Here is a 26,781-nt window from a genome sequence, read left to right as displayed (position 1 = left end):
GCTGAGTCCCCGTTCCACATCACAGGCACAAGATGCATACAGTGCGGCCAGCGGCACAAACAGAGTAACCCCAACATCCTAAGGCGAATCATCTCCGGGCACCTGTCCTCTAGAAGTTCAGCAAAACACCACCTATGGTTAACGGAGGAAGTGTATAAAGAGCAGCTGAGCAGGTACCGAAAAATCTAATGATGCCTCCTGTATAAGTTGCTGTATACGTTTCCCTTCCTCCTCTTTAAAGGATACCCGAAGTGACAGGTAACATGATGAGATAGACATGTGTATGTGCAGTGCCTAGCACACTAATAACTATGCTGTGTTCCTTTTTTTCTTTCTCTGTCTGAGGCTCCCTGCACACTGCAAAGCAGTTTTCCGATTCCGATTCCGTTTACGATTCCGTTTCCGATTTTCCTTGAATACATTCAACAGAAAAACGGATCAAAAAACGCAGCATGCAGTTAAGATTAAAAATCTGAATCGGAATCGGATGTAAAAACAGATTAAAAAGCGGAATCGGAATCTGAAATGCATGCAGTGTGCAAGAGGCCTTAAAGAGTTAAATATCAGGTATGTAAAAGGCTGACTCAGTCCTGACAGGAAGTGACTACAGTGTGACCCTCGCCAATAAGAAATTCCAACTATAAAACACTTTTCTAGCAGAAAATAGTTTCTGAGGGCAGGAAAGAGATAAAAAAAATGGGTCAATAGTTCATAGATTTTTAGCTCTGGCATACTTCAATGAATGTGTCATTGAGCAAAAACAATAAAAAAAAAAAGTTAAAACTTAAAAAGTAGATTTAAACATAAAATACAACTGTGGAATATCTTAAAAAGTCATAGATACAATTGTTTATTTCATTAGTTTATTTTCGCTTCGGGTGTCCTTTAACTGCAGCTAGCGCTTATTTTTTGGAGAAGGGATTTTTTTCAGTGAAACACAGGTAGTCTTTATTCCACAAGACTATCCAAGCAAGACTGTTTAAAATGCAAATAGCTGTTACATTTTTTTTATAAAACTAGCCATTTAAAATGTAGCTTCTAAATGCAATCCTGTGGGCTAGAAAAAAAATTGCCAAGGTAAAGGAAAGCCTCTGGATGGCTTCCAGTGTCTTCCTCAACCCCATTGTTGTTTGCCAGGACCCTCTTTTTGTTCATGGCCGCGCTCTCCTCTGTGTACGAGAGCAGTGTGCTTCATCGCAGCAGCACCATGACCCCTGCGGGTTCCACGAACCCTCACAGGGTTACATTTTGGTGACCAGCGCTGGGGGGGAGGAAGTGGGATCTGACTGGTGGGAGGAGGGTCAGGCACCAGGAAGTTAGGGGGCAGGACGGGGATAACGGCTGTTATCCTCCATTAGGCAGCGAGAGTGAACAAACGTTCACAATCGCCGCAACCAGGAGTTTAGGGATGGCAGACTGGAAGACTGTAGATTTGGCTCGCCTCCTGCGGGAGGAAGCAGTCAGGCGGGGAAGCAGATGGCTCCAGCAGCTGCTGGTGGTCGTTCCAGCGGCGAGTGATCGGGCTCCACCAGCGCAGGCCGCGGAGGGGTGGCCCAAGCGGACTTTCTCCTTTTCCCCCCGCTGCCAGGATGCGTGCAGCCACTAGGGACCAAGCGGGCAATGCTGCAGGCTGGACGCAAGGACCCCGGGCTGGCACAAACAGCAGTGCGGCGAGTGAATCCACGGGGGGGGGGGGAGGTGCTGAGCCCTGACCTGGGCAGGTGGCTGTCAGGGGGGTTGGTGGGGGGCGAGGGACACGGAGCAAGCAGGCCCAAGGCCCATAGAAAAGGGGGAAAGAAAAGGGGAGGGGGCAGGAGGACTGGCACAGCTGCTGCCTCAGGGCTACCTGCGGCTGCGGTTACACCCGAGATAGACGCAGCTACGAGCGCTTGGGCAGCAGGGGAGTCCCAGAGCACAGGAGGGCGGGTCACAGCAGGGTCCAGGCCGGGGAGGGGTGATCGCCGATGGGGATTGGGCAGGCAGCAGCAGCCAGCATCAGTGGATCTCCCAGGGTCCAGAGGCGCAGCAAGGGGGGGCAGCAGGAGGCAACCACCCCCCAGTGGGGCGGGAGTCTCGCACATGGTGGCATCGCATGGCACCAGTGCAGAAAACACAGTGAGGCCAGGGGCGGGTTCCCAGCTACAGCAGGACGCCACGCCTGGGATTGGGGGTAGTGCCGATCTCGCAGCAGATGTTGCAGCATTCCTTAGTTACATGCGGCAGGGTCGGGCAGGAGCGGGTGCAGGTCAAGGGGCAGGCGGGCAGGCTGGGTCGGGGGGGGGGGGGGGTGAGGCGAACATGAGGTCCATCACTGGATACTCAGGCCCATGTTTTGCCGTTACAGATGGAGGCAGCTGGAGCAGGAGCGGAGAGAGCATCTACCTCTTCTGTACCCCCGTCTGGCACGAGAAGTCGCGAGGACCTTATGGCAGCAAGTCCGCTTGGAAGTCGGCTCCAGATGGCAGGAGTGATACACCTACGCATCTTTCAGGTGAGACATTTTCAAACATGTCACATGCTGTGGTTCCATTAGGGGCTATAATGCGGTGGACACTTCACTGCAGGGTTTCCTAGAAGGGGTGTGGTCATTATTGGATCGTTTAGAGCCCACCGGGCTTACAACCGAGAGGGGCACTCAGGCGTTGGACGTGGGCCAGGTATGGGAAAATAGGCCCTCAATGGAGTAGTCAGTTGGGGGTTCCGTTTCTGAAAATGTGGCTAGGGGTCATCTATGGGTACTGCACAGTCGGGTCTGATATTAGAGTCAGGACAGGAAAAAGAAAAGTGGGTGCCTATTTCAGACTTTGCGAAGGGTCACGCTTACACTTGTTATGAAGGCCCTTTGGGGGTCCATCTCAAACCTGAGGTGAAGGAAAAGAGGGAGTATGTGGATATATTCACATTACTTCCCCTCGAACATTTTAACATTGACCGCTGTGTAAAGGGGAAGGAGCACAGGAAAGAGGAGGACGAGGATCGGCTACGGTACCGGCTGATCCCACGTACTTTCGGGAACTGGTTGCAAGCGTTCACGATCTTAGGGAGTGTTATTGGAGAAAGGCAGCCTGAAAAATGCACCCCGCTTTTCTGTTATCTAGATGCTAAACGGGAAGCACATAGAACATATGGGGGCATGTCATGGTTAAGAAACGACAAACAATTTCATCAGAGGATGTCAGTCCAGTCGGAGCTAGATTGGCATCATAAAGACATTGGTATATGGCTCAGGGTGATGAACTCCAAAGGTGGTGTGTACACTTCTTCAAGCGCGCAGTCGTCGTTTCCAAGCAGCGCTCCCCCTTCAGGTGGAGGGGCTTCTGGGTCAGGGTGCAAAGGGACTTGTTGGGCCTTCAATGACTCATACTGTAAATTTGGGCTTACATGCAAATTCAAGCATGAGTGCTCTAGTTGTGGAGGAACGCACGCAGCCGTGAAATGCTACAGAAAAGGAAAAGGGGGTAGTTTTTGAAGATCAGGGGATGGTCCTGGAAAAAGGGATGACCTTGGGGAAGTTAGAGGTGATACCAATGGGCCGCGTTTTCTCACGTCGTTTGTTCAGGGCGTAACGGCACCCCACCATCATATTCGTATGACAACTGATCATAGGGCAGACTTATCGGTCTGGAAGGAATTTTTGGAGGAGTGGAGGAGTTCAACGGGTTAGCTTACTGGTTGGACCCGGCAGGCGAAGAGGAGTTTTTGCAGCTGTTTACGGACGCCGCGGGATCTTTGGGATTTGGGGCATTCTTTGCAGGCAGGTGGTGCGCTACGGCTTGGCCTGAGGATTGGATGGGAAAAGATTTAATGGGTAATTTGGCGTTTTTGGAGCTATTCCCGGTGGTGGTTGTGGTGGAGCTCTGGGGGGAGTTGTTAAGAAATCGATCAGTGATCTTCCGCTCTGATAACATGTCTGTAGTTGCAGCGACTAACTCACTGTCTTCTTCATCCTTGCCAAAGCTTCGGTTGTTGCGCCATTTTGCATTGCTATGCTTATGCCTGAATATCAATTTTCGATCTGTGCATATCCCGGGGAAAGCGGACACTTTATCTCGTTTCCAGTGGGACCGCTTCAGGGAGCTTGCGCCGGGAGCCAAGGAAGAGGGAGAGAAGTGCCAGGAGCACCTCTGGAAGCTGCACTAGGCGGTTTGTGGTCATAGATTCAACGGTCGTTGGCTCCCGCTACTTGAAGGGCATATAGCAATATATGGCAGTGTTGGTTTCAGTAGAGAGAGGACTTGGGTTTTCCGGACTCTGACGAAGGTAGGTGGGATCTGTTATTTTGGTTGGTGGGTCAGCGTTTTGAAAATCAGGACTCGCCATCTGTAATTGACAAAAAAATGGCAGCACTGTCATTTTTGGCGAAGCTGAAGGGTTGGGCGGATTTTACCAAGAACTTTGCAGTGCGTCAAGCTTTAAAGGGATGGAGGAGGGGTAAGAAGCGTCAGGATATTATCACTTGGGAGATCTTAAAGGGTCTCTTCGGGGTACTGGAAGGGGTGTGTAGATCCCAGTTTGAGGTTGTTCTGTTTACATTGGCCTTTTCGTTGGCGTTATATGCGGCGTTGCGGGTGGGAGAGTTAGTAAGCGAAAACAAGCGGGGGGTGGGGGGCCTGGGAGAGGAGGACGTTTTCCGACAAGCGAGGTCTCTGGCTGTGGTAATACGGTCGTCAAAAACTGACCAGCTCGGCCGGGGGGCTGTATTGGATGCGTGACTTGCCCAGTGGGGCTTGGGAGGAGTATACGCGGTTTCGGCCGAACAGTGGGAGATTGCTCCAGGTGCATGAGGTCGGGTCGCCTCTGTCCCGTTTCCAGTTTCAGGCGGTGCTAAAGATGTGCTTAGCGAGGTTGGGATTCCACCAGAAGGAATATGGGTCACATTCGTTTAGCAAAGCGGACCTGAACTCAGAACTTCCTCTGCTCTAAAAGATATACAACAGCATAATAACCTTTAAACAAAACATTTGTTGCAGCAGATACAAATCCTGAAATAAATCTGCACTGTTTCTACTTTCTCATTCATGGAAGCAGACATATTGTTAACAGCCTGTGCTTTTTAAATAAGCTTATCTGCCGAAGAAGCCGTGTGACACAGGGGAGGGATCAGATTACAACTAATGATTATCGACACAAATGAAGGGGAATTAAACAGGCTAAACTCTCATAAATACAGTTGTGTGAAAAACTATTTGCCCCCTTCCTGATTTCTTATTCTTTTGCATGTTTGTCACACTTAAATGTTTCTGCACATAAAAAAAACGTTAACTATTAGTCAAAGATAACATAATTGAACACAAAATGCAGTTTTAAATGATGGTTTTTATTATTTAGTGAGAAAAAAAACTCAAAACCTACATGGAGCTGTGTGAAAAAGAAATTGCCCCCTGAACCTAATAACTGGTTGGGCCACCCTTAGCAGCAATAACTGCAATCAAGCGTTTGCGATAACTTGCAACAAGTCTTTTACAGCGCTCTGGAGGAATTTTGGCCCACTCATCTTTGCAGAATTATTGTAATTCAGCTTTATTTGAGGGTTTTCTAGCATGAACCGCCTTTTTAAGGTCATGCCACAACATCTCAATAGGATTCAGGTCAGGACTTTGACTAGGCCACTCCAAAGACTTCATTTTGTTTTTCTTCAGCCATTCAGAGGTGGATTTGCTGGTGTGTTTTGGGTCATTGTCCTGCTGTAGCACCCAAGATCGATTCAGCTTGAGTTGACGAACAGATGGCCGGACATTCTCCTTCAGCATTTTTTGGTAGACAGTAGAATTCATGGTTCCATCTATCACAGCAAGCCTTCCAGGTCCTGAAGCAGCAAAACAACCCCAGACCATCACACTACCACCACCATATTTTACGGTTGGTATGATGTTCTTTTGCTGAAATGCTGTGTTACTTCTACGCCAGATGTAACGGGGCACGCTCCTTCCAAAAAGTTCAACTTTTATCTCGTCGGTCCACAAGGTATTTTCCCAAAAGTCTTGGCAATCATTAGGATTTTTTTTAGCAAAATTGAGACGAGCCTTAATGTTCTTTTTGCTTAAAAGGGGTTTGCGCCTTGGATATCTGCTATGCAGGCCGTTTTGCCCATTCTCTTTCTTATGGTGGAGTCGTGAACACTGACCTTAATTGAGGCAAGTGAGGCCTGCAGTTCTTTAGATATTGTCCTGGGGTCTTTTGTGGCCTCTCGGATGAGTTTTCTCTGTGCTCTTGGGGTAATTTTGGTCGGCCGGCCACTCCTGGGAAGGTTCATCACTGTTCCATGTTTTTGCCATTTGTGGATAATGGCTCTCACTGTGGTTTGCTGGAGTCCCAAAGCTTTAGAAATGGCTTTATAACCTTAACCAGACTGATAGATCTCAATTACAGTACTTTTCTTCTCATTTGTTCCTGAATTTCTTTGGATCTTGGCATGATGTCTAGCTTTTGAGGTGCTTTTGGTCTACTTCTCTGTGTCAGATAGCTCCTATTTAAGTGATTTCTTGATTGAAACAGGTGTGGCAGTAATCAGGCCTGGGGGTGACTACAGAAATTGAACTCAGGTGTGATAAACCACAGTTAAGTTATTTTTTAACAAGGGGGGCAATCACTTTTTCACACAGGGTCATGTAGATTTGGAGGTTTTTTTCTCACTAAATAATAAAAACCATCATTTAAAACTGCATTTTGTGTTGAATTATGTTATCTTTGACTAATAGTTAACGGTTTTTGATGAGCAGAAACATTTAAGTGTGACAAACATGCAAAAGAATAAGAAATCAGGAAGGGGGCAAATAGTTTTTCACACCACTGTACATACAGGGTGCATTTCTCTATGTTTTCCTTCTGTCCTGTGCAAGAGTTCAGGTCCACTTGAAAGCTTTGTTCACATCTGACGCCAACGATTTTCTGAACGATTTTTATTCCCCCTCCCGGTGCTCCACTGCATGCTACAATTTTGTGTTAAGCGCTTTTTCAAAAGCTCTTGTGCAGAGCAATTTGTTTTTTTCACTTCCTGACGCAAGTCAGGAAGGCAATTCTTTGACCCGGAAAAGAATAAATACAATGGCCTCGATTCATAAAAGTGCCTGCGAGCGGGGAAAGTCGAGCGGGGAAACACCGCTGTCGGTATTTCCGCCTTCAGGGAGGTAATTCATAAAAATTTAGCTAGTTGTGACAGGCGTGCGGAGATACTCCGCTGTAGGCAGGCGTTAGGCTGTCCTACGCATGCGGAAACAGGAGAAGCAGGCGGAATCCCTCCGTGCGGTGTTCTCTCTGCAGCTGCTTGGGAGGTCTGTCCCATTCACTGCAACGGATTCCGCACGCTTCTCGCCACATCAGAGGTAGCGGTAATACCCGTCCGCATACCGCTACCTCTAATCTTTATGAATTGACATTTGTTACTTTTGCTGTGATAATCACCGCGCAAGGCGGTGATTGATCACTCTGCTCGTGGATGTCGGCTTTTCATGCGGAAAAAGCCTTTATGAATACAGATTTGGCTGTGTGCTCGGTAAAGTGAGCAGTTTTCAGCATTTCCTCATGCGGAAATGCTTTATGAATCGAGGCCATAGTATTTATTCTTAACAGCGCAAACGCAATAGCTGGATAAAGCGATTTGTGAGCATTTTGCGTTTTTCCTATACCTTCCATGGTGGCAAAGTCGCCCAGAAAATGGTAGATGCAGCGCTTTGCTGAGCGGAAAGCGGCTGCAACCCGCTGATATGAACTATCCCATAACGATTCATTGCACTAGCGATTTCAGGTCGTTTATTTAAAAAACTCCAGCGCTACAAAAAAATGCAAAATGCCCCAGGTGCGAACAAGCTCTAAATGATTCTTTTCAATTTCTCTTTGTTTTGGTTAAAGGAGTGGTCCAAGGAGGGAAAAAAAAAAGAAATCCACTTACCTCGGGCTTCCTCCAGCCCCCGGCAACCGAACTGTGCCCTCGCCGCAGATTCGGTGGCTCCCGGGCCCCTCCGGTGAAGAGGCCAACCTCGCCAGGTCGGTGTCTTCCTCCATCTTGCTGCGTTCTGCGGTGCGGCTCACTGAGTCGCACGGATGTCATCCGGGCTGTTCGACGCAAGCGCAGATCTACTGCGTCTGCGCAGCACAGTCCAGATGATGTCAGAGCGACTCTGAGAGCTGCTCGCGCAGGCGCAGTAGGAATCCAGCGCCAGAGAGCACCTGGGACCACCAGCGGTGATCGGAGCTGCGGCGAGGGCACGGAACGGCTGGCAGGGGCTGGAGAAGCCCCCAGGTAAGTGGACTTTTTTTAACAGCTTGGATGTGTCCTTTAAATACACAGGAGAGTCAAGCTATTTGATTGTACCGTGTATGTGCACCTTTATGGTTGATCTGGTGACAGATTGAGTGCTGTATGGCCACCTTAATTAGGTAATTTATCATCACATGATCTATTTCATTTGCATGTGTGTACACTGGGGGGCCAGTTCATTGTGTAATGCCAGCTTAAATAACAAACCTGCAGGGTAAAACACATACCTACTTATTCTTTGTGGGTAAGATGGTGGCTAAGTGACTTGCATTCTTGCCTCGCAGCACCAGAGTCTCGGGTTTGATGTTCCATCAGCATGCTATTGGCATGAAGTGTGTATGTTCTCCGAGTGAGACAATGGCACACCACTGAAAGAGTAAAAACATCTGCATTGTTGTATAGTATGAGCACCGGGTGAAGCAATAATACAGTGGCAAGTATAGATTAAAGTGATTTGAAACAGCATTTTCTCTTGGCTCTAAAAGATTATTTGCAGCATAAAATCTACTACCACAAAAAAATTGTAGCAGAACAGCATTCAAACTGTTAAACACAGCACTTTCTTCTTCAGTGGAAAGCTCCTTGCCTCAGTGGGCAGCCTCTAGCCACATCCAAAATGGTGATAACATATTTTGTTTCAATTCCTTTGTCAGATACATTTAGTAAACATTAAACTGCTGAAACTGAGCTTTATTGAGCTGAGAAACAGAAAGAGCTGAGAAGTGATCACGAGATAGATTTTAATATATAAATACAGCAGCTATGCAATAAAATGAAATGGCACCTTTCAGAGCAGATAAACTGTACTTTGGGAATTTGTAGACAATGTTATTTGTGCACAAAAGCAAATATGATAACTGTATGGGTAAGGAAAAAGTAGAAAAACACATTGAAATTGAATGTTGTGTCAGAGTTTTGTCCCACTTTAAGCAGGGATGTTCAAATACTATACAGTTGAAATGAAAGGGCACAAGAGGTTATTAGTAGCAAGGTGGAAAGTATTGGTTTAGGTTAAAGGTAAGGTTAGGGGATACGGTAGGTGGAGGTTAGTAGTTAGCTTTAGCTCTTTGGGTTGGAAAGTCAGGCGACAGGAATGGGTGAATGTTTGAAATAGAGTTTAAAGTTTGGCATCAGGAAGGAGTGGTAGGGGTTAGGCGTCGGGGAGGGGTAAATGTTGGCGGGAGTTTAGGGTAAAGCATCAGGAATGATAAAAGCATCAATAAGTTTATGGGTAAAAAGGTCCAAAATTACATTTACTGATACTGTACTCTCGCATCGGACTTTCTCTCGCTCAGAGAGCGCCATGCAGCGCATCAGCAGGGGGCAACATAAGCGAGTTAGCCACTTCTGCTGCAGCCCGCATCCACTGTACACGCAGTGGCGTAGCTAAGGAGCTGTGGGCCCCGATGCAAGTCTTACAATGGGGCCCCCAAGCACTCTATACAGAACAATTGATAAGGCACACTAAAACCTGCCAATGGCAACTACAGAGTCAGAGGTGCAAGAAGGGGATGAGGAACGGTTTGTTAATGATTACCACTAATCAAAGTGTCTATAGAAGTGATTATTATGAGCACAGGACCAATAGAGAGCTAATATTGTAGTTGAGGGCGGGCCCTTCTGGCTTAAGGGCCCCGATGCGGTCGCAACCTCTGCAACCCCTGTTGCTACGCCCCTGAGTACACGATGGGACAGTTTCAGGTTTCGCTAAACTAACCTTGCTCATCCTTACCTCTGACACTCCACTTGCTGCTGTCCAGGAGGGTATTTGCGTCATTCTTCAAAGAATGACTGAAGTGAGAGATAGTTGGAGGCTGCCATATTTATTTCCTTTTAAACAATACCAGTTGCCTGGCAGTCTTGCTGATCTATTTGGCTGCAGTAGTGTCTGAATCCCACCAGAGACAAGCATGCAGATAATCTTGTCAGATCTGACAATGTCTGAAACATCTGATCTGCTGCATGCTTGTTCAGGGGCTATGGCTAAAAGTATTAGAGGCAGTGGATCAGCAGGGCTGCCAGGTAATATGCATTGTTTAAAAGGAAATAAATATGGCAGCCTCTATATCCTTCTCGCTTTAGGTTCCCCCTTTAAGGCCCGTACACACGCTAGATCATACATGTCTGGCCCTCAGAACCATCAAATTTGGCCCCCAAGTGGTTTCCCCACTTTGCATTATGTTTGGCCCACTCTAGACCACCAGGGATGCTATATTGGAGGTAAAGCCCTAGATCATGAGGGAAGCCATATGGAGGAGGGAGGGGGAAAGTGCTAGACACCAGGGAGCTGTATAGGCAAGGGAGAGTGGTCAATAGACAGCTGGGAAGTGTAAGGGGGAGTGAAGAGACATTAGACAGCCAGGAACTGTAAAGGGAAGGGAGGAGGGCCACTAGACACCAGGGAACTTTATAAGGGAAAGTGGCCACTAGACATTGAGGTTGGCACACGGCTTGGTCTCAAAGTTCAATTTTAGCCCACTTTGAATTTTAGTTTGACACCCCTGCGTTAGATGAAGCCCAGCCGAGACTCCAGCATGTACACAGCAGTCCCTATTGGCGGCACCAGGTGGATTGCTTCGGACGGGAGCATTGCCCTCCCCACCATGTAACATCACTTCTGTGCCACTCCCCACAATGAGAACAGAACAGGTCACTACCCTGCAGGCTAGCAATAAGTCTGTACAGCCCAGGCTCTCACCCAAGGGATCAGGTGACATGCCTCGTACAGGTGTACAAGGCTTTATATTCAGTGCAACATTATGAATTTCCTGTTTTTAGATTCCAAGATTCATATAATTTGCATGCAGGGTTACAATGACCCGATTTTTCAGGGCCCGACCTGGGGGAGCAGAGGTGGCAAGTGGGCCAATGTCAGGAGGTGGGCATAGGATATATTACATACCAACACAGATTAACATTGAAAAATATACACACACCTAAAGGATTATTAGGAACACCTGTTCAATTTCTCATTTATGCAATTATCTCATTAACCAATCACATGGCAGATGCTTGAATGCATTTAGGGGTGTGGTCCTGGTCAAGACATTCTTCTGAACTCCAAACTGAATGTCAGAATGGGAAAGAAAGGTGAGTATTTCACAATCTGCTCAGTTACTGGGATTTTCATGCACAACCATTTCTAGGGTTTACAAAGAATGGTGTGAAAAGGGAAACACATCCAGTATGCGGCCGTCCTGTGAGTGAAAATGCCTTGTTGATGCTAGAGGTCAGAGGAGAATGGGCCGACTGATTCAAGCTGATAAAAGAGCAACATTGACTGAAATAACCACTCTTTACAACCAAGGTATACAGCAAAGCATTTGTGAAGCCACAACATGCACAACCTTGAGGCGGATGGGCTACAACAGCAGAAGACCCCACCGGGTACCACTAATCTCCACTACAAATAGGAAAAAGAGGCTACAATTTGCACAAGCTCACCAAAACTGGACAGTTGAAGACTGGAAAAATGTTGCCTGGTCTGAGGAGTCTCGATAGATGTCAGAATTTGGCATTAACAGAATGAGAACATCAGTGTTCTCCCCAGGCTCTTTTAGCCGGGTGCTCCACCCGGCTAGATTTGGTGACCACCCGGCTGTCATCGGCTCACCTCCTCACCTCCTCCTATGCTGTAAGCAGAGTTGCCCTGCATTTTCATCTCGTCCCACCCGGCTGGTTTTTCATGCCACCCGGCTACTATTTCATGCCACCCGGCTGGGAAAAAATTCTGGGGAGAACACTGGAACATGGATCCATCATGCCTCGTTACCACTGTGTCGGCTGGTGGTGGTGTTAATGTAATGGTAGGGGATGTTTTCTTGGCACACTTTAGGCCAATTGGGCATCGTTTAAATGCCACGGGCTACCTGAGCATTGTTTCTGACCATGTCCATCCCTTCATGACCACCATGTACCCATCCTCTGATGGCTACTTCCAGCAGGATAATGCACCATGTCACATAGTTCGAAACATTTCAAATTGGTTTCTTAAACATGACAATGAGTTCAATGTACTAAAATGGTCCTCACAGTCACCAGATCTCAACCCAATAGAGCATTTTTGGGATGTGATGGAACGGGAGCTTCGTGCCCTGGATGTGCATCCCACAAATCTCCATCAACTGCAAGATGCTATCTTATCAATATGGGCCAACATTTCTAAAGAATGCTTTCAGCACCTTTTTGAATCAATGCCACATAAAATTAAGGCAGTTCTGAAGGCGAAAGGGGGTCAAACACCGTAGTAGTATGGTGTTCCTGATAATTCTTTAGATGAATGTATATATAGGGCAGGGAGAGGTTTTCTGCTGAACACACATTTTTCCAGATTAGGGCCCTCAAACACTTAATTCATTGCATTTTAAAGGATACTTTAGTGAAAGTTAAAAAAAACGGGGGGAGCAGGAATGTTTAGTGGGCTGACGCCTGTGCAGAGCGCTCCCAGGCAGCGCCTGCGCAGTCAGCTGTGACTCCTCCAACCAGGAAGTAAGTTTGTGGGGCCGGTAGGCAGTACCGCGAGGGACTTTTTAATTTAACATTGCGCTAAGGTATCCTTTACTGTGTTTTTTATTCATAGTAGTGCACTGTGAAAAAGCTTCAGTTTTTCAGCATATAGTGTGAAAGAAGCCATAGGGAAACATGGACACTGGACTGCACATCAGTTGTCCTTTCAGTTACATTTCGGTTAAAGTGTACCTGAGATGAGAAGCGACTCAGGTACCATACTTTCCTGGGGCTTCCTTAAGCCCCCTTAAAGGAAGCATCAGGTAATATATAGAAAAAGATCTACTTACCCGAGGCTTCCTCCAGCCCCTGGCAGCCGATATGCCCCTTGCCGCAGATCCAGTGTCTCCTCCCGTTGGAGATGCAGACCCTGCCAGGTTCTCAAGGCTCGCGCAGAAGATGCCGACCTGGCGAGGTCGGCATTTCCAACGGAGGGGACCCCGGAGCTGTGGCGAGGGACATATCGGCTGCCAGGGGCTGGAGGAAGCCCTGGTAATTAGATCTAATTTTCTATACATTGCCTGATGCTTCCTTTAAGGCTGCTCATCCCTCGCCGTCTCCTCAGTTTCCCTTTAATTCTGGTACGTCAGCCTTGTTTCTAGGGACGTGCAGGCCGCCCTGAGCGCGGAGGGAGGGGGGCGCCGTGATGGAGCGGTGAGCCGCAGCTGCGGGGAGGGCGGCCTGACTTCTCCCCCCCTTCCTCTGCCTGGGGCCGCCCTCCCCCTCCACTGCAGCGTTAGTGCAGCAGGAAGCATTCAATAGAGCAACTCACCTTCCTGCCGTTCCAATCGCCAATCACTAGCCGCTGATCTTCTCTATATAGCCGCATATACACACTCTACTTCCTGCTAAACAGGAAGTAGAGTGTGTATACACGTCTATGCAGAGACCAGCGACAAGTCAGCAGCGACTGGAACGGCAGGAAGGTGAGTTGCTCTATTGAACGCTTGCTGTTGCACTAACTCAGCGGTGGAGGAGGGGTGCGCGGAGGGCGGCCCCAGGGAGAGAGAAGTCGGTCCGCCCTCCCTCCTCCATTATGGGGAGGGGACACCTACCTGACCTATACTGCAGGCACCTACCTAACCTATACTGGGGGCACCTACCTACCTTATACTGGGGGCACCTACCTACCTTATACTGGGGGCACCTATCTAACCTATACTGGGGGCACCTATCTAACCTATACTGGAGGCATCTACCTATTTAACCTATACTGGGGGCACCTACCTATACCAGGGGCGCTATACTGGGTGCAACTGTACTGGCTACCTAAATTGGGGGCACTACCTGGCTAACCTATACTGGGGCACCTATGCCTGGCTTGGTTACCTGTGGTGGGGAGGGGGGGGATCTATAGCTGGCTACCCATACTGGTTGCAACTAGACCTGGCTAACCTATACAGCAGGCACCTATACCTGGCTCCAGGTGGGGGAGACTGCCCTGATACACATGGGACATCAGGTCACTGTATACAGGCTGCAATTATCACATCATGCACAAAACTGACTGTCAAGTCATCTGGGTAGCAAGAAAAAAAAAACAACAACTTTACACTGACATACACACGAGACAGCAAGACTTTGAAGGAACGCTGTGAAAGTAAGTCACGAAAGTCTGCAAACTACTGAAACTTCCAGCAGCACTGCACCAACTCAGGACGGAGCAGAGCAAACCACATCTTTCCACCACCACTCCCCGTGCGCGTGACGTCACCGCGGCGCATCCCCTCCGGAAATGGCTTCTTACTTGGAGTCTCCCGCCCGCCTGGTACTGTGGAGGCTGCGCAGCAGAGGGAGAGGCACGTGGAGAGCAGGACAGCCGGGGAATCGGAGGGAAGCAGCTGCAGCAGGATGACAGGTGAGACGACGCCGCTGTCCCTCGGCGCGCTGCTGTGAGAGCTGCTGGGGCGTCTCACAGCGGAGGGATCCCCCATGGCTGCGCTAATGATAGTCATACAGTGCAGGATATTACAGATGAATTTTATTTTTATTTTTTTAATCACATTTTAGTTTTATAACTTACGAATGAAAGTACTGAAAAGCATACAACAATACCTATTTGTGCAATTAAATCAAAATATTAGTATTTAATATTTATAAATCGTATGCTATATAATACTGCTATCCATCATGTCAGCATCTTCCAAAGTGATGTATATAATTATTATTGTTGTTGTAAAACAGTCAAACATTTGCACAGCTGAAAGTTTATAACGGGCACAACAGAGTATAAATAAATAGAATGTATTGAGAAGTGTGTGAGGAAGCTAGAACAGAGTTGTACAGAACACCCTTTTTTGTTTATAGATAAGGCACCAAGGTATTTATACAGAAGCACTAGGATGTAAAGGGTCAATATTAAGTAATGAATTATGTCTATGAATGATTACAAACATAATTATTAGAATTGACTTCTAAAGCACAAACTTATTAGACAGCATTTGAAATAATTATTTTTTATGTTGCTTTTCTATTCCCTAATACCACTTTTTTTTTTATTTCTTCTTTATACATATTTCTATATTCAGCAATGTTTTGAGGTTTGTCAGCATTATGGAGAGATGTACTCTGCGTTCATAAAGCGTTCCTTAGTTTAGCGGAAATATTCCCTGAATTGTGTATGAACCTTAGCCACCCTAGTCATGTCCTGGAGAATCACTTGTTCTTAAACCAAGAGTGTAGTGTGATGTGTCTTATGGTGGCCATACATGGTACAATTTTTTCATACAATCTTACCATTTCTATGTAATATAAGGGAACTGCCTAAATTATCCTTTCAGTATATTCACTCAATTTACCCTTATACTATATAGAAATGGTAAGATTGTCTGAAAAAAATTGTGCCATGTATGGCCACCATTATAAAGTATATATAGATTTTTTTTTTCAGATATTGATATAGTTGAGAGTAATTTACTGTAAGACTGGAGATATGCAAAGAAACGATACGAATGATACAGATCTGATCGTTCCGTCAGAATTTCGGAAAAGTTCTTTTAGTCTGGTCAGATAACAGGTAGTCCTCGATTTAAGAACGATCTGCTATTACGGACAGACCAAATTCAGTGATTCAGGCAGCACAAGTAAAAAAAAAAAAAATTCAGTTAGCCCTTTGAATTTTTTAAAATTTATTTTCTCAAAAACTACAAGAAAATTTTTTTTTTAAACTGTGTAATATGACATTTTGATGCGGCAGACTGTACTTATATAACGAGTTCTGCATATACATTTTATAGCAAACCTGTAATCCAGCGCTGGGACCCTCTGGCAGTTTGGGTAAATTCCATAAATGCATTTTCAAAATCGTAATCACATATATTTGTAATTGCAAAACTTTACATTACATTTTCCATAAGTGAAATTAGCACATTGCTATCATCACTAGGACATAAAGAGGCACAAAGAGGCAGAGGTGGTACAGAGGGACACAGTGGAGGCAGGGGTAGTACAGCAGGGGACACTGAGGGAACATAGGTGACACAGATTGGGACCACAGAGGAGGTACAGGGGACAGAGATGGCACAGTGTTCCAGCGTAAGAATGGGTTCAGGTTAAGAACAAACCTACAGTCCCTATCCTGTTTGCTAACCAGGGACTACCTGTACTTATCATTTTCCTCTGTTGATGGGCCCAAATGATCGTTTCTGATCAATAATAACAATCGGACGGTCTATCGTTACCTTGTTGCTGCCTGCTCATTTTCGATCTTTCAGGCTTGCCCTTGACTTTTCTTTTTTTTTTTTTACCTGTAGTAATATTATATTATTATTTAGTATTTATATAATACTGACATCTTCAATAGCACTTATATTTGGTTATTAACATTGCAGCACATTCACACGTTTCCATGTATTTTAGTAAGGAGGGTTACATTGGCATTCAGGAGTAATGTATACTGTAGTTGGCTGCGTGTTAAAAAAATGTTGCCCGCGCCTCTTTTTTCCCCATGTTTGGGCATGTTTTGAGTAAGGTCAGGAGTCTTTGGGATCACTTGGTAAATTGTAGGAAGTATTTGGCTGAACCTTTTCTAGTGTTTGGCGCTCACAGTGGAAAACTCAATGGGCCATATGCAATTCATGTTTTCTCCTAGGTGAGATTTCCTCACCTTGGCCCATATGCAATTCCCTTTTTCCCCTGAGTTTTCTCCTAGGAGATAAGTTTTCATCTTCAATTTAAAATGACTTTCCAGCATTTTGAAACTAAAAAAGTACCAACAAGTAGGTGAAAAAGGACAATCAAAATAATGGAGCTTTTTTCCTAGCTTTTTGGTAGCTTTATTGACAAGTTTACAAATTTCACCCTGGAGAAAAAGAGAATTGCATATGGCCCTTTGCCAATAAAATGCATTTTAACCCACCAGAAAGCAAGAAAATACTCAGAATAATTGTGACAGTACTTTTTTTTACCTACCGTTCAGCACTTTCTCAATGGCAGAGTGCTGAAAACAGAAGATGACAAATTATCTCCTAGGAGAAAACTTTGAAAAAAGTGAATTGTAGAAGGGCCCATATGTAATTCACTTTTTCTCCCAGGAGATATTATCACAACCTCTCATAAAATACCTTTCAAGCCACCAACACAGAGGTGCCTGGCGTGACTTTGACCATTCACTGTTGTATGCTCCCCTATTTTTACTGCCTGAGGAAGAGAGTTTTATCCTGCGAAACGCGTTGCAGCCTATCGTGGAGTATGCCAATAAATTGTTATTCTGATTAATCCAGTCTTTTGTGTCTGCATAAAGGAGGTAAATCCACCACTGCCTCCCAAGCAATTTTTAATATTTTAAATATTGTTTTTACTCTTCTGGCGCCTCTGTTCACTACGTAGTCTTGTATCCACCCTTGGTGGAGGGAGATCCCCCCTTTCTTTTCCGATCTACAGAGAGCGAGTTCTTAATCCTGATTGGGGGCAGGAAAATCTTCCCACCTGCCTATACAGTGGTTACCTTGGAGGTAACCCTGATTTGTGAGTATATCTATATTACTCTTATACCAATCCCACTATTCCAGAAAATACTACACTATATTGGGCTCTTGGTGTCACCTTTTGTTTATACCAGCAAGGAAGGTAACACTCAAAATAAATTTGATAGCTCTTTTTTCGCCAACTTTTGGGTACTTTTTCAATTGTAAAATGCTGAAAAGGTAGTTTAAAGAGAAGACGAAAGTTATCTCTTAGGAGATAACTCAGGTGAAAAAGTTAATTGAATATGGGCCAAGGTGTCCCTAAAGCCTCATCTACACGCGTAGATGAGGCTCTGATCCGGCGGCTCGATTAGCCTCCGGATCGCCTCTTCCGCGTCCCCACCGCATCCCCGCTCGTCCCCGCGCCGCTTATCTTCCGCTCGATTCCCTGCCATTGTCCCCTCGCGGGGAACGAGCAGGAAATCGGCGGTAGCAAGATCCGACCTGTCGGATCTTATCAATCGAGCCGCAGCAGCGGCTCGATTGATAAACCACATCGCTGATGCGGCTCGATTCATAAGCCACATCGCTGCCTCATCTACGCGTGTAGATGAGGCTTAAGACTGACATTACTGTACTATGTGACTAGCAGTTTTTGTCGTCATTTGACATGAGCACAAGTGTGAACTTACCTTAATGCATTTGTGCAACATCATCTCTTCCCCCTTAACTTCGCGCATTTAGGACTGACTTTCACTTTGTATGAAAATATTTTGTGGAAAGCTTTGCTGTTTGCAGTGTGTATAATTCACAATTACACAGATTGGACAGCATTGTCCCAGAAAATTATTTTTTTCCTCCTAACTGTAGATTTGACTGATTGTTTGCACTCTATATTGTTTAACATATTTTTTACTTGTTAAAGCAGACCTGGGGAAAAAAAGTATGATAATATAATTAATTGTATGTGTAGTATAGATAACAAATAGAACATAAGAAGCAAAGAAAAGATGTATAACATTACATTTTTCTGTCATATTTGCAGTTTAGAAACCATACTCTGTCTTTTAAGTTATAAAACAAGGCATAAATAATGACCCTTTGAACTTTCCCGCAGTAAACCCTCATCTCAAGCTGTCTCTCACTGTTTCTTGGCTGTTTAAGTGCTACAGGACTGTATTGACCCAGTGGGTTGAAGAGCTCGGAGATGCTCATTTGCCTAGATAACAGCTAAAGTTTTTTTTAACTCTTCCTGTACTGGAAAACAACTTGAGACTTTTTTTTTTCCTTTGCTACTAATGGTATATTTCTTTTATTTCTATTTGTTCTTTTCGTTAGCTGTACTGCACATACAACATTATCTCATCCGTTTATTCTCGCAGCAGGTTTGCTTTAAGCACTGTAGAACCATTGCCTGCTATAGTAATCAGGTACTCCACATATGAAAATGACCGCTTTATTCCTATTCTTTTCCATTGTCAGAAGCGTAGCGGGGAACTGCAAGGAATTGATGCATTCTGAGCTCTGCTAAGTCTATAGACAAAGTAGGGAGCTATTCAGAAGGACAGATAGATACAACATTTTTAATTTTACATCTGATTTTACATTTACTTCAACTGATTAGTAACTACCTGCTTGTCCAAACACAGATTGTTTGCCAGCTTCCAGGCTGGGTTCACAGTAGTCAGTCCCATAATGCATGTGTTATGAGTGGGACCTGCAATGTAGAGTGGACATAGACTAACACAAAATCTGCAGCGAGATATAACAATGTGTTGTATGGGCAGTGAGTCCACATGCAGAATTATTGTGCTACGCAACTGACCACTGTGACCCTGGCTTTAGGGCCCATTTCCACTCGTGCCGCACGCGATAGTGAGACGCGCGGCGGCACTTCCGGGTCTGCGGGAACGCAGGCGAATCCCAGAAGCCATACCATGCACGGCTATGGGATTCGCAGTCTCCCGCGCGAAAACTGTAGGCAGTGTCGGCCGCAGCCCAAGCACGCAGCCGCGTGTATAGGATATGTATCATCACCCAGGTATGCGAATCCTGGGCCCCGCAACTTGCCCTTTTTAAATCAAATTTTGTTTGTGTTTTCTATTAACTTTTTGCAATTAATAAACTATGCTTATAAATTGATATACATGTTATACCAATTCATTTTTATTTAGTATTAGCAGTTTGTAAAACTGGTTGTGTATAAAACTACATTATCAAAAGCACCCTTTATGAGATGATCAGTATGGTTGCATACTACGGGTAAATATTTGTAGTGTAACGGATCCTTGAAGGGGAATTTCCCTATATTTCCATAAGTGTCGGCCGAATCACTAGGGTAAGTGATTCAGTAGGTGGCGCTATAGTTTCCTATGGCAGAGTTTCCCCGCGCGATTTGCCTGCTGGGAAACTCTGTGGATTCGGAGCGAAAAAAGTTTTACTTTAGAATGCAGCCATGTTATTCCGTTTGCAAAGCTGCTTGGGTTTTCATATAACAAAATGCATCAGCAGTTCTCTGGCTTGCGACCTCTCTCAACAGTGGGTTCAACTAAAGAGAATTCTGTATTTTAATCGAACGCGTCACTCATTACACAGCATTGTCAGATTTCACACCAGGACACCACAAAGCAGCGACCCAGGAACTGTTGCTCATTGCTTTTGGAGCTACGCCTAATGGGTTAAACATTTAGTACAATTACATCCTTCCCTGATGGAAAAAATGAATAACCGTTAAGCATAGGAGTACGTATGTTGCAGAATATCTTTGATAGTGTTAGAAATAAGAAATTGATTTATAAATAGGTAAACAAAAACACTTTAAATTTTCTGTAAAGATTGTTAAGGTGGAAATAAACTGGTGAGATAAACAATTAGAATTATCCTCCTACTCTTAACCACTTGCCGACTGCGCACTCATACCGCGCGTCGGCAAAGTGGTAGATGCAGGACCAGCGACGCAGATCTGCGTCGCCGGCTGCAGGCTAATTAATCAGGAAACAGCCGCTCGCGTGAGCGGCTGCTTCCTGTCAATTCACGGCGGGGGGCTCCGTGAATAGCCTACGGACCGCCGATCGCGGCTCGCAGGCTAAATGTAAACACAAGCGGAAATAATCCGCTTTGTTTACATTTGTACAACGCTGCTAACAGCAGCAGCGTTGTACCAGATCAGCGATCCCCGGCCAATCAGCGGCTGGGGATCGCTGTCACATGACAGGCAGGAGCCTGTTAGAGGTTGCACAGGACAGATCCGTTCCTGTGCAGCCTCCGATCTCCGGGGCAGGGAGGGAGGAGAGGGAGAGGGGGAATCCTGCGGTGGAGGGAGCTTTGAGGTGCCCCCCCCCCCCGCCAGCCACACGCAGGCAGGAGCGATCAGACCACCCCAACACATCATCCCCCTAGTGGGGAAAAAAGGGGGGCGAGCTGGTCGCTCTGCCTAATGTTTGATCTGTGCTGGGGGCTGTAGAGCCCACCCAGCACAGATCTCTGTAATAAGCGTTGGTCCTTAAGGGGGGGTAAAGGCTGTTGCAGCCTATTAAGTGTCCAAGAGTTAGAGCAAGGTCCATGGTTCATGTATTTTATCTCTCCCTGCCCTCAGAAGTTGCATTCTGCCAGGAAAACTTTTATGGTGGTAGTTTGCTTATCAGTGATATTTACGATATGAAAAGGTACTGACAGGACAGAAGCTGTCACTTCCATGCCTAGAAATTAACTCTTTCAATAAAACAAGTAAACCAGCCTGGTTATTAATGTTTTTGTACTGTACATTCGCCTGTTTATCATCATATCACATATCGCCTCGGGTACACTTATCAGCTGAAGATCTAAAATGTACCACACTGACCAAACTCATTTGGATATTTTACAACTCAAATATTTTTTTTTTTGAACAAAAATCTATATTTTTAATTTATTGTTAGCATACTATTATTGCTATCAATGCTGTTTATTGAGTGCAGGTTTAACACCCCAGGTGTTTACTTGGGATGCTGGGACATGTAGTCCCTATCATTGATTGCATGATGTAGTCCCCTTCATTGATTACATGTTATAGTCCTGTGATGCAGAAGCCTCCTCTCATAACTGCTTTCAAATCTGCTTTGTTTTGTAGGGAAGGTCAATGAGATGTAAATAATTTTGAGGTGATGCAGCAGTATGCAAATTTTGTATGTAGCTTGAGAATAAACCAATCAAATCCTGCGGAGGTAAAATTTGATTGGTCCATTTTCAAGCTGCATACATTTGCATAATCCTGCATCAACTCGAAATGATTTCCATCCCATTGACCATCACTAACAATCAGTACGGTGGTGAAATGGGAGAGTTTAATCTTGGCAAAATCTTCTCGAGTTTTATGCATTCCAGGTTTAGCTCTTTTATTTTAATATTGAAATGTAAATGGGTCTTTTGACAATCCGAAGAACACAGCCTGATCCGTAGAAACTGTACTGACATCAAAGATTATGAAATCCAGTCTGAAATACTTACAAAAAAATTTCAGGACCGTAAATACCCCAAAAAACTTATTAAGGACGCTAAATTCAAAGCAAAATCAGTCACAGTCCCTAATACCACACCCATATCCTCAGACCAGCCTACTAACAATCACCCACGTTTCATTACCAGATATAATGCTCAACATAGCCAGATCCGTTCCATTCTGAAAAAAAGATGGGACATTCTACTTCAGGACCCATTTCTTAGACCCACCATCACACAGACACCAGCTATTACTTTTAGAAGAGCTCCTAATTTACGCAACCTTCTGGCACCCAGCCGTTTCAAAAGACCAATGACACAAGAATCCCAACAACCCCGACACACACAGCTCAGACCAGGATGCACACCATGCAACAATACAAGATGCAAAGCTTGTCCATTCATTCAAACCACAGCCACTTACACCTCTAACACCACTACATTACAATATCCTATCAGAAACCATATAACATGCACCTCTAAGTATGTCATCTACATTATTTCTTGTCCTTGTCACCTTCAGTACGTGGGCCGCACTACTCAACTCGCACGTACCCGTATTGGACAACATAAAAGAAATATCCTTAACAACTTCGCCCTGCACAGTGTATCTAGACACTTTGGCACCCATCACAATAAGGACCCCACTCTGTTTCAGATTACACTCATCGAATGTATAGATCAATCACAACCGGATGCTTTCAACAAACTTAGAGCGCGAGAAATGTTCTGGATCCAAATGTTGAGGACCCTCGTTCCGGAGGGCCTCAACGAAATTCTTGAAAAAATCTATTAAGTACAAACATACAGAAAATTTCTCTTGATTTTTAACCGGTCGCCTCTTTTGTCATTCTTGTAGTCACTATGGCTTTATATGTACTTTTTGGTGTTCTACTATCATTATTTAATGTCGTGATGTTTTAATGTTCTCTCCCCTTTTTTGTGTCAATGATAATTTTGTATACAAAGGCCTGTTTTATTGTCACACTTATAGGGGGTATGGTATTGATTCCCTGTACCATCCAGACCTATTTTATTATATATTTTTATATCCATTTATTTAATGCTCTTAATAACCCCGGTATGATTTTATTTATGTAACATAACGTTTATACATTTTACATACACAACTGTGTCTATTGAATGTAAAAAGAAGCAGGTTTTATACAAAAATTCAGCTCCCTAAAACCATCCACTAGATGGCATCATAACTCCACTTCAATTCCATATGATACATGTGAAACATAAGGCCCCGTAAGGCCATTAAAATAATAAATAAACATATTAAACCCACTTATATATTTTTTAGTTTGAAATGAGGACAAGTAATTGATTTAATCACCCTCTGATACCAAAACCCACTTCACTTTTTAACAGCAGTCAGAACCGCCGCACCGGCCACTTTTCCAGATTTAAATATGGCCGAAATAACATCGGGCGCATGCGCAGGATATACGCATGACGTCACTCGGATACCTTCGCCGCCCGGAGGTCTCCGCCCTAAACATGACGGCGAGACACAGCGCCCGCAGGGCGATCATACTAGATGGTCGCTTTGGACGCATCAATGAGGCGAAAATTAGGAGCCGCCCCCCGCCCTCTGATAGGCTCAGATACACGATTGAGCCATATTTGAACAGCAGGTCCGGGACACCATGATAACGAGGCGCCAGGTGTTACCCGGACCTAATGCTGGTAAGTGGATTTTATTTTACTACTCTTGCTCAGATCAATTTAATAATGTTTAGCTGAGTCCTGCACGGACCAGACACTGATCTAACATATCCCTCCCCTCTTCCTGCTACTCCCCCGCACCTCACAGTGTGTTTAATGGCATAAGAAACAATAAAAACCCCCCCACACTTTCCCCACATATCCCATACCTCTAGTATTTCATTTTTTAAAACGCTGTTCACCATTATTTGTCCCCGCATCTCCCTTTCAAACTACATGGGACTACTAACCCCGACACTTCCCCTAGAAACCCCTATATACTATCCAGTTCCTACTCCCAAAAAAACGAAACACATCCCCACACACTTAAAAATCGGTTAGTCCCCCTATACCCTCCACCTCCTAACCATTCACAGTATACCCCACTCCCCTACCCATACCAGCATTGAGCACCATATATACTAGCATGTGCGGTTGCGCACGTGGGTATGTGTGTATATATGTGTGTGTGTATATATATATATATATATATATATATATATATATGTATATGTATACATATGTGTCCATTTCAGCCCACCCCACATTTGCTGCGCTACACTGATGACACCATGTATTTGTTCTACCTACTTTGTACATATTTCAACTGCTCTGTTTATTATATTTATCTATGTATATGTCTGGGAATATATGCCAACTATGCCTCTTGTCCACAGTTGTGTACTCCGTTCATTATTGCCTGAGGAAGCGGGCTTTGCCTGCGAAACGCGTTGCGACCGCCCCCCGGAGTGTACCAATAAATCTAACTTGTTCTAAACACACAGTTTGTTGTGTCTACTTGCTGGAGGTAAGTCCACCACTGCCTCCACAGCAATTTTTAAACCTTTTAAGTATTGATTTTATTCTTTTGGCGCCTCTGTCCTTGTCATATTGAATATCCACCCTTGGTGGAGGGGGATACCCCATCTTTTTCCTGCCTACAGAGAGCGACTTCTTAATCCTGAGTGAGGACAGGCTAATCTCCTCACCTGCTTATATAGTGGTTACCTGGAGGTAACCCATGTTTGTGAGTATAATTTTGTACTCTGCTTTATTTTTCCCATTATCACAACCTACTACACTATATTTTGGCTCTCGGTTCTTCTCTTCACATACAGCCTGATTAGATGTATCTAAAAGTGTATTAAACACTTATGTATAAACAGTTATTAATAGCAGGAATTTGAGTCATCCCTCTGAATACAATACACAGTATGTCAATATTACAGGTTTTTACCCTTTACTTGTCCTTGAGATATTGGGCCATATTCAATTAGATTTTTCTACTGAGTTTTCTCCTAGGAGATAATTTTTCAACTTCTTTTTAAAATAATTTTTCAGCACTCTGCAGTTAAAAAAAAAGTACCCAAACATAGTATTTAGAGTATTTCCTTGCTTGCTGGTGGTTTAAAAGGCATGTTATTAACACGTTGTGAATATATCTCGTAGGAGAAAACTCAGAAGAAAAAGTTAATTGCATATGGGTAGATATGGCCCGAACTGTTCGCGGGCGACCCGGAGTAGTACGGCTGCGCTGGCCCAGCGGTGCACGTCCTAGACCGCGCGCCTGTTTCCGGGCACTCTCTGCGCATGAGCGTGATGTCACTCATGACAAAGTGCCCGACAACAGGTGCATGATCTAAGACGCGCACCGCCGGGCCAGCGCAGCCGTACTACTCTGGGTCATAGCGACCCGGAAGTAGTATAGGGTGAAGTGTTCGCCAGCTTCTCTACATATGGGCCATTATGTCCCCGCAGAGGTTGGGATTTAATTGATAAATGTCAGTGGTTGTCTACTATTTGTGTCTGTTAGTGGAAATGGTTTTGTGTGAAGTTAGGACAGTTAAGCTACGTACACACTGCAAGATAGGATAGTGTGAAACGACCATTGAACAATTGTTCCACGGTCAAAGATAATAGTCGTAATCGATTTGATGTGTACTTCGGTAGGAAACTGCAGCTGAAACGCCAAGCGATACTCATCCAACAGGATTAGTAAACATTGCAGGATGTACGCGAAGTGCCATATATGTGTTGCAGGAGATAGGCGAAGTGCCATAGACTTTGCCGACACATCGTTTAAAAATTGTCCATTGCCTTGTACACACTGCTGATGATGAGCTATTATCTCCCAAAGTGATCCATCATGTCGTCCAAAATGTCGAAGCACCGCTGTGGATCCTTTGTTTGTCATTCCCTCAAGCCATCGGTGGTGCTTTGGATTTTTAATCGACATCTGAATGATGGATCATTCGTTCATAACCATTTAAAAGCACATTGAGATCATAGGCCTCGTTCACATCAGGGCCGTTTCTGTGCGCTTTTCACAGCGCACTGCCCTGTGCGTTCAGCAAGGTATTGATTTTTCCATGTAACTAAATGTAGCTGGTTCACATCTATGCGCTGCGCTGAGCAGCGTTACAGAAACGTAGTGTTGCAGGCATTTCTGTGCGTTGAGCTGGAAAGCGCACAGCAATGCAAGTGAATGGGTCCGCTTTTTTAGCGCATAGAAGCGCGTACAAGCGCATAGAAGCGCATGCGTTTTTTACCCCTAATTGGAGAAAAAAATACATTTACATACAAAAACAAAGTTTTATTGACAACTGCTGCTGCTACAGTAAGCAAAACGTGCTTTAAAGAAGCGCAGCGCAACGCACAGAAACGCGGACGAAAGCGCGCACAAGCGCATGCGTTTTTTACCCTGCGCTTTAACACGTTTTTCAGCGCAGCAGATGTGAACGAGGCCTTTACCAGTACTGTCTAGGCCAGGGGTCCCCAAACGTTTTGGGTTGAGGGCCGGGTCAACATACTTCAGACCGCTGGGGGGCCGGAGTAAACATAAAATGATGTAGAAGTCTTTGCGGACCAGACAGTGAAGCATACCCAGGTGACAATCTGCAAGCCAATTGGACAGCAGTGTAACCT

General features: G+C 45.0%; 1 protein-coding gene and 1 long non-coding RNA gene across 8 annotated transcripts in view; one reads left to right on the top strand and one right to left on the bottom strand.

Moving 5' to 3' along the window:
- Window positions 1–26,781, bottom strand: part of LOC137542335 (uncharacterized) — a 437,024-nt gene that overhangs the window by 351,516 nt on the left and 58,727 nt on the right. For 3 of the 6 annotated variants that reach the window (XR_011025401.1, XR_011025402.1, XR_011025406.1), the window contains exons 1-2: window positions 14,327–14,452; window positions 8,485–8,625 (exon numbers count right to left, since the gene is read on the bottom strand). This is a non-coding gene — a long non-coding RNA (uncharacterized lncRNA). Of the gene's footprint in view, window positions 1–8,484; window positions 8,626–14,322; window positions 14,453–26,781 lie in introns of those variants that run through there. The other 3 variants (XR_011025403.1, XR_011025407.1, XR_011025404.1) reach the window with 3 other exon arrangements.
- IKZF3 (IKAROS family zinc finger 3) overlaps window positions 14,556–26,781 on the top strand; it is a 186,655-nt gene continuing 174,429 nt past the window's right edge. For both annotated transcript variants that reach the window (XM_068264161.1, XM_068264160.1), the window contains exon 1: window positions 14,556–14,621. In XM_068264161.1, coding sequence (XP_068120262.1) covers window positions 14,615–14,621 — 7 coding nt within the window. In that variant the 5' untranslated portion in view covers window positions 14,556–14,614. The remainder of the gene's footprint in view (window positions 14,622–26,781) is intronic.

Source organism: Hyperolius riggenbachi, chromosome 12 (assembly GCF_040937935.1).
Source record: "Hyperolius riggenbachi isolate aHypRig1 chromosome 12, aHypRig1.pri, whole genome shotgun sequence".
Lineage (NCBI taxonomy): Eukaryota > Metazoa > Chordata > Amphibia > Anura > Hyperoliidae > Hyperolius > Hyperolius riggenbachi.
This window is presented reverse-complemented; position numbering and strand designations above follow the sequence as displayed.